Genomic DNA, 16,310 nt, shown 5'->3' on the forward strand with positions numbered 1-16,310 from the left:
GATAATTATTTAGTTTTTCTATTACCTATCTTCGTACAAAACATATAATATATGTAAATCGAGATGACAAACAAAAAGATTAAAATAATGCCTTTTCAAGATTTTCTTGTCATGATCACAATATAAAAATATATATGAATCTATCATAAAAAAATATAAAGTAATTATAAAAATTTTATAAATAGATAGCATTTTTTCAGACAACCCTAGTTAAGTAAAATAATCATATATGAATACCTTTGGTCATTATGACTATTAAGCAAATATAAATCAAAATTGTTGATGTCAATATGCACAATTCTAATATAATTTAATGATAACGGGCAATCACTGTTTATATATAGAAAACTTCAGCAATTATAAAAAAAATTATCAATATCCTAAAAATATCTAAAAGGAAGATATGTAGATATTTCACGTCTACATTTTTTAGATATTTATGTTGTCTTGAATTGTGAACACACATATTTATAAAACAACGATTACTATCTATTTATTTTAATTTGTAAAATTAGCTAAAATATATTTTTGTGGGATCGTTTTAAAAATACATTTAATCGTCATAATAACAAAATATTCACATTGCTAGGTGTACAAGAACAACGAGCTGTTCTACTACATCGATGGTTATGATGTCCAAAAATCGAATTGGATGCGTTACGTGAATCCCGCCTATTCGTCCGAATCGCAAAACCTAATAGCATGCCAGTATAAGGTAAAATAATTTTACGGAGTGCATATCTCACGCGAAGGAGCATATATTTCAAACTTCGTCTAGATTATAAGCAAGAACAAATTGGCAATCATTGCAGTTATATTCTTTCATCTTTTTCAGATGAACATTTATTTTTACACAATTAAGCCGATATTACCAAATCAAGAATTATTGGTTTGGTACTGCAGGGAATTCGCGGAAAGGCTCAATTATCCGTTCACTGGCGAGTTAATGCTTCAGAGAATACGTAAGTAAACATTTAGCCTGAATTAATATATATATATATATAGTCGGGTTTCCATATTAATTACTACCGGATTCTCCTTATCAAACCACTTCCCCTTTTGCGCTGCTCTCTCGCTATTCTCCATCTCATAACGAAACGGAAAAACTCTCTTGTATTAAACAAAAAAATACTATATAGGAAAGAGAAAATAATGTACTACTAAGCTATTTCAAATGTTTTTTGCGTTTGCAAAATATATATGCATGTATTGTACTGTCAGCTGATACTGAATTTAGAGTCGAAAAAAATATTGCAATAAAAGTGGCCAATGGCTATTACTTTTAAACAAAAGACTAAATATACATAAATAATTGTTTCTATAAAATATAATAAAAAATTGTATTATATATAATTTCTCTCTCTCTTTCTCTAATAAATATCTGTGAATATAAATTTTCATTTTAAGCTTTCAACTAGAAATCAAAGCTCAAAACAAAATAGTACATTTTCCTTCAAATAATAATTAATAAAAAAATCAATATAATATAAATATTGATATATTTATATTATTAACACGTTAAATGTTGGGTGAATTTTGTATGTCTTAAAATATCCAGACATACTGAAATAAAATGTTCAGTGTTAGAAACATATAATATGAGCATATAAAATACCTATATATGATTATATATATTATATGATATATACATATATTATGTATACTGCAATTATCTCTATTTGCATATTTCCTACCGATCAATATGTTCAACGGATATCATTCAACGAGAAATTAATGAAATAATAATAATAATATGGTTACGCGATAGATAATATATTATTTATAATATTATTCAGAAGTTCCCAAATATTATTTCAAACATTTAAAATAATTTGGATGTTGGATTAATTAGTTGTTTTTAATTAATTTGCTCGTCATAGTTCAACATGTTAAATATAATCTCTTAGGACAACAAGTACAACAATCGACGCTACCAACGGAAATCTCACCTACTGTCGATGTAATGCCCTTGAAAGACTCATCGATTTACGAAAGGCGTCAAATGACGCCAACGGATGGTTCCGTGAGATCAGATGAGGGTTACCATTCAAACGGCTACCACGACGAAATTCTGACGCCACCCGAGGAGAGCAGCGAATCCGATAGTGAGAACAATTATGTACTGGACTTTAGTAAATCGTCGGTATGCGGCAATGAAATTTTGAAGCAAGATAATACCGCAGCGAAGAACGAATACAGGAAAGTCAAGATCAAGATCTCCAAGACCTATGGCAATTTCCAGACAACAAAAAGTATAACTGACAGCCCGACGAAGGAGAAGGATCAGGAACTGAGCTCCAATAGAGCAGTTACTCCGGAACTTCAGAAACCGGTATCGCCCATCATCCTACAGAAGAGTACGGTATTATCAACTGTAAACGAGGATGAGATATCCGAGAAGAATCCGAAAGCTTTCTACGAACCGGAAGTCAAGAATGGCAACTTACCCATGTCTGGCAGATCCGCCTACTTGGTCAACCCACCCAGCAGTTCTATCTTGGAGAATATTCTACTGCGCAACAATACGGATAACAACAACAATAACAGTCACAGTCATCACCACAATAACGGCACGCAGCAACACCATCAGCACCATCAGATGCATCATCAGACTCATGTCGACTCGGTGACGCCGCCACCCTCCAGCCCCACCGAAATGGCGTATTCCTACAAAAAGTCTCATCGTTACGGCAACATTCTGCCCTGTAGTCCAGACTCCAGCTCGAACCTGCCTCTACAAACGGACGCGTGCGTAAACTCAACCAGCGGTAACGGAGGTGCGTTGCCCAGCATGCAGAGTCCCACCGGCAACATGCACTCCAGCACGGGAGGACCGCATTCGAGCACCGGAGGGAACAACGGCAACCTGCCGATGCATCCCGGAAGCTTGCACTCGCCCAGCAACCTCGGCGGCAACATTCATTCCAGCACAAACGTACTCTCATCTAACGCGATGCTAACGTCCACCAGTAATTTGCACCCAGCGTCCACAACGATAAACGGTTGTCCGCCAAAACGAAAGACCAAATCACCGTCACCGTCCTCGAGTCAGAACAGGCGTTTCCACTCCGACGACGATTCTTTACTCCGGCAACTCGGCCGGCACAGGCTCGGGAAATTGCCAAATTGAATCCGCCAGTCCGATCTATCCGAATTCCGCCGGCAGTAGTAGTAGCGGCAGCAGTAGCAATCAGAGCGTCTCGCCGATCTCGCCGATCCAATCGCCCTCGTCCTACGGTCCGTACGGGAGTTTGTACGGCCATCAAAACGGCTCGCTGCATCATAACGTGGAGGCGCCGTTATCCATCAATTGCACCGCCTATTCGCCCACACCAAGCGGCAACGTTGGCGTCTACGAGAGGTCTACGGATGGTAGACGGCTGGAGGCGGCCACCAGCAGCAATAGCCACCAATTACCCACCTCGTCGACCATGCAAATTGACAGTAACCAAGCATTGATTGCAGGAACGCACAATCTCCACTTGGGTCATCATCCGAGTCTCACTATTCACCCTAACTCCTCGTCGTTCCTAAATAGATATTCGCCGGCGAGTTCATTATCGCCGGACGATCACGGTTGTTCCCAGAGCGGCTCGCTCAGCCCTAATTCTCAAGGTTCGAGGGGATACAGATCGCTGCCTTACCCGCTCAAGAAGAAGGATGGCAAGATGCACTACGAATGCAACGTCTGCTGCAAGACCTTCGGTCAGCTGTCGAACCTCAAGGTGCACCTCAGAACACATTCCGGCGAGAGGCCCTTCAAGTGTAACGTCTGCACCAAGAGTTTCACGCAACTCGCACATCTCCAGAAACATCATCTCGTGCATACTGGTAAGCGTATCAATCCGCAACAGCAATATGTGAACGCGTGTAGTATTAAAATCTTTTTAACATTAATTATATCGATGTATATATTTTATAAGATGTTTATTTTTCAGTATCTAGCAAGTTTATTCATATCAAAAAATCTTATATTTTCTTTATTAATTATTATTTCTATTTTACGTAAAGAAGAATATATATTCCCGAGAGATCATTCAAAATATATATTCTATTTTCTTTAGATATTTTTCATTTATATTATAATTTTAAATTTATATATATATATATATAAACTCTTAAAATTACATATAATAATTATAAAGAATTAATTTAGGGAAGAATTGTCTAATACGCGTACCAGTATTTTTCTATTTATAATATTTCTGTCTTAATATAACAGTACCGTCAATTGTGTTCTTAGGTGAAAAACCGCATCAATGCGAGATATGCAAGAAGAGATTCAGCTCGACCTCGAACCTGAAGACCCACCTAAGACTACACTCTGGCCAAAAGCCATATGCCTGCGATCTTTGTCCCGCCAAGTTTACCCAGTTTGTCCATTTAAAATTGCACAAGAGGCTGCACACGAACGAACGCCCCTACACCTGTCAGGGTTGCGACAAAAAGTACATTAGCGCGAGCGGCCTCAGGACTCATTGGAAGACAACAAGTTGCAGACCCAACAACATCGAGGACGAACTCGCACTTGCCGCTGCCGTAGGTTCACCGACGTATTACGAATATGGTCCCGACATGAATGTTGGTAAGTATGAGTTCTCGATTAGATACAATCCAAGTAAAATAACTAAACATAATAATAATTTCACTACACAGGGAAAAACTTAGCTATCATAGCTAAATTTTAGTTGTCATTACTGAATTTTAGTTATCATCTCTAAATTTTAACTATAACTAATATTTTTAGCTATAGTTTAAGAGAATACTATAGTTAAAAAAATATTAGCTACCGTCATAGCTAAAATTTAAGCATGGTAATTAAATTTCACGTTTAATATAGCTAAAATTTAGCTATAATAACTAATTTTTTCCGTACAGCTTTCTTGTTATACGTTGCAAAAGAATTTATTGTGATGAGAAAAATTCTTATCACACACAGATATCAAATTTGTGAATGTTCGGAACTTTGTCAAAATGTTAAAATTATCCAAAAACGAAGAATAACACAACGATAGGGTATGCAGAGAATGCTAAACGGACTTGTCATATTTGTAGGAAATATGCCCAAGGAATGCGAACTGGAGCACATCGATAATTACGATAGGCATGGCTCAGCGCATAATCCGCACTCCACGTCTCTCCATAATTTGGAAAACTCCGTGGGTCGGCCAAGCGTAATAGAAACGTCCCAGCCGCATATTATCGAATGTACATAAGTCGCATGGTGGGGTATCAACCCCTCTCTCGCTCCGGCATAAATGTAACCGTGGAAATGTAAGCGAGTTGCTCGCAATCGACCAGAAGAACTGGAAAAGAGAGCTCTTCTTCTCTGGAATGGCAGCAAGAGTGCAAAGAGTAAGAGTGCTTCTCGTAAGTAATATCATACGAAAAAACGTTTTCGCAAACATTTCTTCTTCTTAATTTTGATAAAATATGATAGATTTAAAGCGATAAGTTTTTGATTTATTTCATTTAATACTTTCATTTAAGAATTAAAATTATTTTTCAAAGCTATACGTTTGGAAACGTATAAATAACTTTTTTAAAAATTTGATAGTTTTAAATAACAATATTAAATTATTTTTTAAAAAATGTACCTTTTCTAGTATCTTTATTATCTTAATTTTTCAGATTTTACATTATACAATATGAAATTATTTAAAGAAAATAATTTATTAGTGTTTTTGTTGTAAAATGTATTTATTTTTAATTTTTCATTATTGTCAATTGAATTAATTATTAATTCAATTTATTATACTAAGAAAATTGTGTGACAGAAATGAAGAGAAAAAACTCTGTTACTTAATTTAATCTATAAAAATCTATCATATTTCATTAAAAAATAAAAAAGAAAAAATTTTTCAACATTTTTTGAAATAATGAGAAAATGTAAAATCATGATATACACGAGAATCTTTATAGAGATATATAGATCATCATTAGTTGCATAACAGAAAATCGTTTAATCCATTGGTCAATAGTTATGTAACTGTCTGAAATCAGTCTAAAACAATTTCTTAGCAAATATTATTTAAAATATTATTGCTTTATCGAAACGAGATATAGAAATATAAGATATAAAATTTTAAAGATACATTTTTCGTAGAAAAATTGACAAAATTCTGCTAAAGTGCATAAAGTTAAATATTTATAAAGCTTCTTTATAAATATAGGATGTCCGATAATAATCGTATTACCTCTCGTATGCGTAGAGCGGATTAAATCGAAAGTCTTTAAGTAATACGAGTTTTATCTGACACCTCATATGTCTTCATTTCTTTTTTCTTTATTTTTACTAACGTTATCAATGATAGAAGCGACGTTAAAAATTGAATTTGATCAATGTATAATGAGGTCGTAATGCTACCATTCCAAGAGAAATGAGAAAGAATATATATAAACATATGCATAATAGAGTACCAAAGTCGCTCGGGTTTCTCCGAGAAATTTTCTCGATTACTTTTCCACGATACATCTTAGGATCGCATGTCGAAGATGGTGATAATGCAAAAAATCGCGCTAACGACTTTAATAAATAGTCTTTAATCATTTAAAATATATTGAATTGATTCCACTAAGAATCTTATAAAGCAATCTGATTTTTTAAATACCCATTACTATTTTATTTTTCTTGAAAATAATTTATATATATATATATATATATATATATATATATATATAATTATTTCTTATTGTTAATACTTTTATTTAACGCTGCATTTTCAATTTCTAATTAATCTTGCATCTAAATGCAAATCTAAAATTTTAGATTAATAGCAGCAATAAGATTGGGAAAGTAATTTGTTACAATTACTGTTTTTTTTCTAATAAAAAGTATTACTGTTATTTTTTGCCTAATCTTACAAAATAATCTCGTTATCAACGTGCAATAAAAATCATTAACAAATTATTATATAATTTTTTATTACTTTTTTAATACTGATGTAGAATTTAAATTAATTAAATAGTTAAAAATTTACATTTTTATATAAATAACTTTTTGTTAAAAAACTTTTAACAAAACAATATAGAATAACTTTTGATATCGATATTACTATTGATATAAAGTATAATTTCAACAGCAAATTTTAAAACAAGTCTTAATGTTAGAGGACCAAAACAATTTTTTTAAATAAAAGTTCTGATTGTGTGCTAATGTACAAATAAAGTTTTTAACATGCAAATATTTATAAGATATAATCTGATCTAAACATATAATTTAGTTCAAAATAAAAATTGCTAAATTTGAAAGAAATACTTTATCAGTTTTTTTTCTTTTATGCGATGCTCACTATTCATTAACAAACGTTAAATGCATAAAAATCAGGTCAACGAATAAATTCGAAATAATGATAAAATAACGATAAAAACAAACTGCTGAATTATTTGTTTTAGAAAAAAATGTAACACTACTGCTGTTTCATTATAGATGAAAAAAGTATTTTCATCAATTCGTTTATCAATTTATTATCAAAAAAACGTAACGGTAACGGCATTATAATGCATTACTTTCCAATCTGAATGATAGTAATATGAAAAAAGTGGATCAATTTGAGATATCATGAAAAAATTACAATAATCATCACGTCATTAAAAAAAAGTCAACGTTTCACATATCGCACATTAATTTTTTACAAAATGTCACGCAATCTTCGACGTGTTTAAGTCGGTGTGTAAAATGGCGGATTTTGTCGGCACCCGTCATGAGATGTTCGCATAACGCGCAAGCAAAGAAAAACAAAAAAAAAACGAACAACCAGAGACGACACGACTGCAACTATACGAGACCTGTACCTGTACATACTAATATTACTCTATTAATTATTCAATAATTTAAAAAAGTTAATATAAGAAGTTCTAATTTATGAATACCCGTGTATATATACATATATAAGCATACATGAGTGTATGTATGTGTGTGTGTGTATGTATGTGTGTGTATATGCACATCCGTGTGTGCACATGCATTAAGTATATACATGCATGTATACGCACGTATGTGCGCGTGTTCATTACCGGTTAGCGGACGGTAGACTGCGCTTTACGGTAACTTTCCGCGATGCATTATTAAAAATAGAGTAATTTATTGATGTGCGTATAAAAGGAAACAAAATGTTAAGATCATCGATATGAATTTCTTTTATATTCATTTTTATCGTACACTCACGTTACTTTTGATACACGATTAACGCGTGTATTTGTCCCTTTTTAGATACTTTTTTTATTGTTAAACTTTTAAATGAGATTTTATATTTATGTTATATTAATATTTATCAAAATTTCGTTGAGTTTTCTCATCAGGATAAGCGATAATGCGATCTCTTTTTTCTCTTTTCATACTTTAATTGCAGACTGAAGCGATAAAGTACAATTATGTATCGCAATTGCTCCTATTGTTATATTATTGTTAATATTTATTCCTCGATACATATTCCTAATATCGTTACCCAATTAATTTTCATACTCGAATGTGTTTCTATTACAGCTTTTTTTAAATTTGTTTTCACAAAATGCTCATTAATTAGAAAATAACATCTAGTAAACACGGTTTTGATTGTTTAAAAGATATTTTCTTGTGTGTGCACTTCAATTAAAAATATTCCCTTAGCTTTAACTGATTAAAACCTAAATATGCAGAAAGAATCATTATTTGTAAAATCAAAAATTATGGTAGAAAATCTAGTCAAAACATTTCAAAAAAGTTAGCGCATATTTATGCAATATGTTTATCGCTATCAAGTTCTCGTATTTATTTTTTAAAGAAACAATCTGACTATTAAGAAGAAATTGTTGATGAATATCTAGTCTCATTCAAAAAAGATGAAAAGACTTCCTAAAGAAAGAATCCTAAGAAGTTTTCGTTTATTAACATTTTATCGATATGTTAAAAATTATATAGAATATCAAAGCAATATGTTGAATATTAAACAAAATGTTTTTCCTGTTATTGTTAAAAAAATTAATTTAGAAACTTGATAGACATATTGTGTATGATATGTAAGAAGAATATTTCGGAATTGAAAATTTTGCACGATTTATCAAGGGATCATTTTGTGTGCATAAAAATATTTGATTTTTTTCACGGTGCTATAATGAATATAATTTCATTGAATATTGTCTTTTTGTTTTCATTGATTTTATATATATATATATTATATTTGACGAATTCGTATTTCCATTAATGCTAAGCTGGGTTTTGAACGAGTTAACTCTAAGCGCAGCTTACCGTAATGCATGACAAATTCTTTTTACTGAACGGCGATTCGTTCTGAGACTTCGTAAAAAGCCAGACTAAGACTTAAAAAAAAAGCAAAAAATTTTTAATGCGTTGAATTTTTAAGTTGAATTCTCGAAATGCCGTTCCGTAACAATATCGATCTGAAGGGCGTATCGCAGACTGACATATACATGGCTATCGAGCATTTGTAAGATTCTAAAAAGCCACGTACTCGCGATACGATTCTTTGCGAGAGAATGAGCAATAGAGAAAGAGAGAAAGATAATATATATATATATGTGTGTATGTGCGTGCGTGTGATATCTAAAGAATTTAAGTGATTTTCAAGAATATAGGAGCGCAGAGTATGTTAGGGAATGTATTATTATTCTAAATTCTGGCTTCCTTCGCAAGATCCTCCAAGGTTTCAGTTTCGCAAAAATTTTCCTCTCGCGTTACGCAAGCAATTGAAATTCCAAAGAAATTTATTCTTAGCTGAATCTTTCATCTTCGGCCGATGTAGCGAGAAAAAGCGCACAATCTCTCCTCTGTTAAAACCGCGACACTCACTTAAAGTTTTTGCGAAACTGACGAACTTTATTTCTCCATTCCCGAATACTTATTATACTGTACTATTTCACCACCTGTCTCTGCCCGCCGGACAATGTCAAACACATTTTCGAATGGAAAGATCCTCCTCGACAATTATTCCATAAGTTTAAGCATTCGAACTCGATTCGCGAGATAAATGCGAGACGATGTACCGTATAGAGATCCGAAGGGCCTTTACACTCTTATAATTTGCTAGTATATCCTCTTTAATAAATCAGGCAACGACTATATGCGCGGGCAATTTATGGGATGTCGAATTCTATACAATGTATGCTATCAGCGATTCATCCTCTCAATGCTCAAGATTCCGTGATCAAGCTCTATGCAAGCTCCTCAGAATCAGCGCGTTATGCATTTTCAGCATTCGTGTTGTATGAGGAGTCTGCACGCTTGTTTCACGCAATAAGAAGCGACACTGGGAAACACGAGCAATGTAAAACAAGAAAAGAAATAGCGACCTAGAAAAACATCCGAAGACTCATTATGTAATAATATCGCGTTGTAACAATTTTCTCTGGCGATGATCGTGATTCCTAGTGAAGTTTCTTACATAGTCCGAACGTCATTCTGTATATTTTGCCTCGATTTCCTGCCCTGCATTTTGAAAGCACTATAAATGAATAAAGAAGTAAAACAGAGCTAGAGGAGAAATTTAGGCGCTTTAGGATTTTGAATCGCGAAAGCTAATAGAGCGAGAAAGGACGGGAGAGAGAAGACGCACGTAGAGGGGACAGATGGAAGTAAAGACCATGTAAATACATATGCTGAAAGTAGTGAAATATCGAGAGGAACCGGACAACCGAGGATTACTAATCGCCTCGAGAACAAAACAAGCAATATTTAGTTATTATCATCTCGTAATAATTAAACGATAACGCTCCAACTGTACCGTGCACGTACGCGTGCACGCATTCGTACATATTTAAACGCGACTATAAATTAAATGTTAATTATCCTTACACTTTGTGTATGTATGTATGTATATATGTATGTTATATATATAAATATATACATATATATACACATACATATACAGTGAAATTGTTACGCATTTATTATCATTACAATTATTGAATAGGTAATGCTCAATTAGCATTTGTTTCTTAAAATAAAGAATAAATATATGGCTGTTGGATATTTATATGCACTATATCACTATCACATCTCCATATATTGTTATAACCTAATATTATTTATTGTGTTGTTAATGATCGATTGACGAAAACGAAATTATGTTCGATTATAATGATTACATGCGAGAAGAAAAAACATGGATATGGACGTGACTTGGATAACCAAGGATTATAACCACAGGAGTGGAACACCAGGGCAATTGGTTTCCAAGTTTTTATTGTAAATTGATCTACAATCACCATATCCGATTCATCGCTGCATACATCATTATTATAAATAATAAAATGCCATAGCAACGCTATCCGACGTGCGCGTCACTTATTATATCCACATACATGTATGTATGTAACATACATATATGAAATCCATCGATTCAAGTTTGTCCAATACGAGCCCGAAATCTTTTATAACTTCGTGCCACAGAAACAAAATTTATATTTGATTTGTTATGATTCAAATTTTTCTAGTCTTTCGCTAATTTGATAAAAATTGGTACTGTTGACAAACTGCAACCGCGCAAAGTTGCAGTCGCCGAAAAATTAGAAGGGAAGAGATTATCTAAATTGTTACATATAAATTTTGCACTTGCATCATTGATCTCCCCTAGATGGAGATACGAATAAGTCCTTTTTTCGGTACATATTGTGAGAGAATATAATATACACTATAGTAATTAGAAAAATAATACGATTTTGTCCTGTTAATGGAAATAATTAACTATATGTGTAATGTACCACATATATGATTTATGCAGGTATGGACATTCGTATCGATAGTACGTTGTCACAGTTAATCAATTCCCTAAAAACAATACAAGAAAGGGGACTTCACATCTGCTGTGGCAGAATAATTGACTAATGTGCTAATTTATGTCACCATTGCGTTTTTGACATTTAATGCGCACTGCCGTTAGAATTAACAAAAATACACTTACCTTATCAAGGTACAGGACTGTCTGTTCCACTCCCACTGTTGGTCCCAGTTTCTGTCTTAGTAGCGGCCACTCGATCACCTCGCTTGGACGTTTTCGACAACGATGCCACTTCCTTCAGCAAACTAGATATCTTGTGCTGCAGATTGGAAATTTTCGTCTCATATTCCTTCTCCGAAGCTTTCATTTTATTGCGCATCTCCGTCTCGGATGTGAAATTTTTCGCTTTCAGTTCAGTAATCTGCAATCAAAATGTCGGTTATTTAGTTTATCTGCTCGCTCTTATATATTCCGGTAAACAACTTTGAAATTCTTTTCTTTACGCACTTGTCTATCTTTTGCTAGTAACTGACTGTCTTTTATACTGATTTGTTTTTGAAGATGCGCTATCTTTTCCTTGAGCTGCGTAACGGCCACAACATGATCGGAACTGTTCGGATCATGCGGATCGTGCACGCCAGCCATCCGAGCTACTTTCGCAGGAGTAGGACCATTCGTGTCTCCACCCTCAGATTGTGGTGGTAGTTTCGTCACATCGACTCTGTGCGGTCTTTTACTGTGACTTTTTAATCTAAAAAAGACAAATATGAAATATAAACGAGAATTTCGCTCATGTGATCTGCAAAGTTATTACCAAACATACATCTTGCGTGGATTTGAAAAATTGTAGTAATATTAAAAAATACCAAGTACAAAGTTACTTTGCAATATTATAAATTTAGATAATTACTTTTGTTCTTTATGCTTTGCAGCCCGCTGTTGTGCCAATTTCAAATGCGCTCTTCTCTCTGCATCCGATTGCTTTGTTTTTGCCAATGCTCGTTTATATGACAACGTACAGAGCCAACATAATAACTTGCCGTCTACCTAAAAATCAAAATATCACCATAATCGATTTAGTAACATTATAATAGGGTAGGGATTTATTACCATATACCAACAAGAGAGAGAGAAAGAGAGAGAAAGATGTCTTAGCTGTAGAAATTACACTTGATGATTATTCGCTCTCTAAAAAAAGAAAAGAAATTGTGACAGAAAGTCAAACACACAAATTTAAAAAATATAGCTATTATGATAAAATTGCATACACAGCTACTTTCGATTATCCAGAATAATAAATCAAATTGTAAAATATTGTATTTGTAAATTATACAAAAAATGTATATGTAAATTTTAAACATTGATATTTCCATACATAAATTTCTTATAAGAGAAATATTTATTATGAAAGGAATGTATATATTTAAAGTATAAAAAAATTCTAAAGAATATATATATAAATAGTCATATTAAAGCTATAGCATGAGATTTATAAGGTATTTCAAAAATAGATATTAAAAACCAAATTTAAAAACATATTCTATTCACTGTAAGAATAAAAAGTGACTTTTTTCATCTTTATGATAAGTAGAATATGCTCTTAATATTGGCTATCTACATCTGATTGTGAAACATTCTGTGGAATAAAATTCAAGTACTTATACGTATCCTTAGAGGAACAAAAAAGTTGTGTCAACAAATATGAAAAAAATATTCAGAAGAAAAATAGTATGTAGACCTCAGTATAAAATTTAATTTATGATATAATTTATCACACAGCTAGAAATCATCTCCTTCTCTAGTAATATTGAGAGCGACAAACATGTTGTCATTATGTTACCTTTTTGTCTTCGTCCTGTCTGTCAAAGGCACACTTTTGCTTGCATTGTTCGCATGTAACTGGTGGTCCATAGCGTTTCTCCGAGTTTGTACATCGTTGGCATTTGCTACCAATAAATGCAGCTATAGTATTGCAGTATTCGCAGGCTGATGGCTTCCCATAGGACTTTACATTTTGCTCGCACTTTTTACATATAGTGCTTGTATTGCCTTTTCTGCAAAGTCAAACAAATTAGAGTAATACATGATTTATATCCATTTAATATGTAATTTTTATAATAATAAAATAACTTAAACTTACATAGTTTGTTGGAATTCTGATCTGCAATATGTACATTTCACCACTGGAAACGCTCCTCTGCATTCCTAAATAACAACAAATTTTCTTAAATATTAACAGAAAAAGAATCAATTTTTCATATTTTTCTCATAATAATATAAACAATATCTTTTTTTTACAACACTTGTCTAAAAATTACATATTTATTGTAATATATAATACATACACATATTTTATGTATACATATATATATATAAAGTTTTAATATAAAAAATTTAATATACAGCAAAATATGTTTATCCTCAAAATATTAAATCCAGAATAAGTAAAAAAATTTTATATATTGTGAGCACGTTTATGTTACATTAGTTACATCTTCGGCGTTATGAAAAATTTATCAATGCTTATAGAAAAAATATCTTTCTCCTAATATACAATACAAAGTATTAATACTCTATTTATATTTCACAGCACTTTCGCGATCTATGTTACAGCAGAGAATTCTCTTCGTTAGCTTTTCGCGATAAAACACATTCAACGCGTGGAAGGTAGGCACATTGTAAAAACGACTGCAAAGCTCGCGAAAAATTAGCAAAACGCCCACGAGAAACAGATTGCAGTTTAGTTTGTACCTTGCACAATTGTTGCCCGGGCGAGAGATCTTCGAAGGGATGCCTGGAGAAGCATCGGGAGCACGCAGAGAGCGCTTGCATATTGTTTGCGCTCATCTTCGGCAGCAAGTCGGCAGTCGCTGGATACGTCACTGAGCAACGAGACGAGAGGCGGCAGCCGAGGGAAGCGCGATGAATCGATGAGGAGAGAACAGTCGTGTGCGACTACACACGGATCCTCGGCGAAAAAAAAGGAAACGTAAAAATCGCCGATGATCACTGATGCTAGCGATTTTATTCCTTCGAAAAACCGGCTGTTGACTTTTACGTAGCCATCAACGACCGCTACGATCCACCAAACATGGCCGACTGCGACAGTAGAAGTGGCCGTTCGAGGGCGTTCCATTCGCTCTATAGTACGGTCAGCCTCTACTATCCTATAGACAATGTTTGCTGTTAAGGCCATTGCACACGACAAAATTTGAATCGTAACCATATGATTCGACCAATCGCGTTGTTTGATTCTTACTGTTACGGAATTGAACGAATTTCTATTATCCACAATTTTAATTATTTACATAATAGAAATACGGCGAATTAAAATTATGTATATATAATAAAAAATTAAAAATTAAAATTATGTGCATAATAGAAATTCGACGAATTAAAATTATGTACATAATAGAAAATCAGGAATTAAAATTATGTATATATATAATGAAAAATAAAATTCGGCTCGTGTAAAATTAAAATAAGTTATAAATTAAAAGGCCAACTTAACGAGCTAATTAATTAGGTGTTAACAATTTATTCTACATCATGAAAATAATACAAATGATAATTAGTAAACGTTTCAACTGTACGACAGTCTTTATCAATACAAATATCGCTTTGCTAACATATCCATAAATTAAATAATTTGGAAAGACAGAACTTATCACACATGTAAAATATATAGACTTATAATATGAAAAACGCAGTATAACATTATAATTGTTGGCTTGAATTACGGCTGATCGTTCGAATTAGTCGTTAAAGAGCCTAATCCCGAACATCAGATTTCTGTAGTTCTTTTTAAATAAACGTCTAATTTTGTAATCCATGATGTGATAATAATATGTAATATGAGATCTATGTCGAGACGATAAAAATTCTTTAACATATTTCTTGTTGAAAAACATTATAAACAGTGTATATTTTGTAAGAAGCAAACTCAATATCTCTATTATATTGTGTTTATTTTGTATTATATTGTATTATGTTGTATTATATTGTATTATATTGTGTAATTCTCATGCTCAGTCGTACTTAGAATCGATTCTTATTGTTTAGAACATTCCCAATCAAAAAATAAATTGATGGAAAAAGCAGAATTCGAAAATCTTGAAATTTGAAGAGAATCAACTTTGACAGTTTTTTTTAAACTACTGTATTTTCTAAAGTGTACAACTACAAGCAAAACGAAAATCACTTCCCACAATTAGAAACGATATTAAATAATACTGCGTATTCGGATTTGTTATATTTTAAAGTTGGGTCACAATTTTAAATTTCGATTTTTACATTGACGAGGCTTGCGATTGTAAAATGCTGTTTTTTTCGTATTAAAAAATTAATTCCTTAAACTCAGGTGCCACATTTACATTAATATATTAAAGACACGACATTTCCAAGTGCGAATAAAAATCTTTAAGTAAAGATAAATGAGAGGAGGAGGAGGCCTAGAAGAGGCATCTGGCATCGCCGAAGCAATCCTAAGGTGAATATTGTTGTTTGTATTAATTATTATAAATCGTATTAATTTAGTTCATTTACTTGAACAGTTTAAACAAGAGAAACTTAGAGATGTATTAAGATACATTTTTA

At 32.7% G+C, this 16,310-nt stretch overlaps 2 protein-coding genes across 4 annotated transcripts in view; one reads left to right on the top strand and one right to left on the bottom strand.

Annotated features, from left to right (window-relative positions):
- Blimp-1 (PR domain zinc finger protein 1) overlaps window positions 1–5,370 on the top strand; it is a 35,041-nt gene extending 29,671 nt beyond the window's left edge. Inside the window, 6 exon segments of the mRNA XM_029303346.2 lie at window positions 590–715; window positions 836–962; window positions 1,908–3,055; window positions 3,057–3,831; window positions 4,244–4,585; window positions 5,056–5,370. Of these exon segments, the coding sequence (XP_029159179.2) occupies window positions 590–715; window positions 836–962; window positions 1,908–3,055; window positions 3,057–3,831; window positions 4,244–4,585; window positions 5,056–5,216 (2,679 nt within the window). The 3' untranslated portion in view covers window positions 5,217–5,370.
- The window catches only part of LOC114931382 (protein FAM76A), a 98,849-nt gene extending 84,029 nt beyond the window's left edge, over window positions 1–14,820 (bottom strand). For 2 of the 3 annotated variants that reach the window (XM_029303395.2, XM_029303385.1), the window contains exons 1-6: window positions 14,466–14,820; window positions 13,855–13,919; window positions 13,555–13,768; window positions 12,625–12,761; window positions 12,222–12,465; window positions 11,898–12,135 (exon numbers count right to left, since the gene is read on the bottom strand). In XM_029303395.2, the coding sequence (XP_029159228.1) occupies window positions 11,902–12,135; window positions 12,222–12,465; window positions 12,625–12,761; window positions 13,555–13,768; window positions 13,855–13,919; window positions 14,466–14,561 (990 nt within the window). In that variant the 5' untranslated portion in view covers window positions 14,562–14,820 and the 3' untranslated portion in view covers window positions 11,898–11,901. Of the gene's footprint in view, window positions 1–11,162; window positions 11,765–11,897; window positions 12,136–12,221; window positions 12,466–12,624; window positions 12,762–13,554; window positions 13,769–13,854; window positions 13,920–14,465 lie in introns of those variants that run through there. The other variant, XM_029303377.1, reaches the window with a different exon arrangement.
- Window positions 14,821–16,310: the final 1,490 nt, after the last annotated feature.

This window comes from Nylanderia fulva, unplaced genomic scaffold, assembly GCF_048542155.1.
Source record: "Nylanderia fulva isolate GAGA-0341 unplaced genomic scaffold, ASM4854215v1 Scaffold23, whole genome shotgun sequence".
Classification (NCBI taxonomy): Eukaryota; Metazoa; Arthropoda; class Insecta; order Hymenoptera; family Formicidae; genus Nylanderia; species Nylanderia fulva.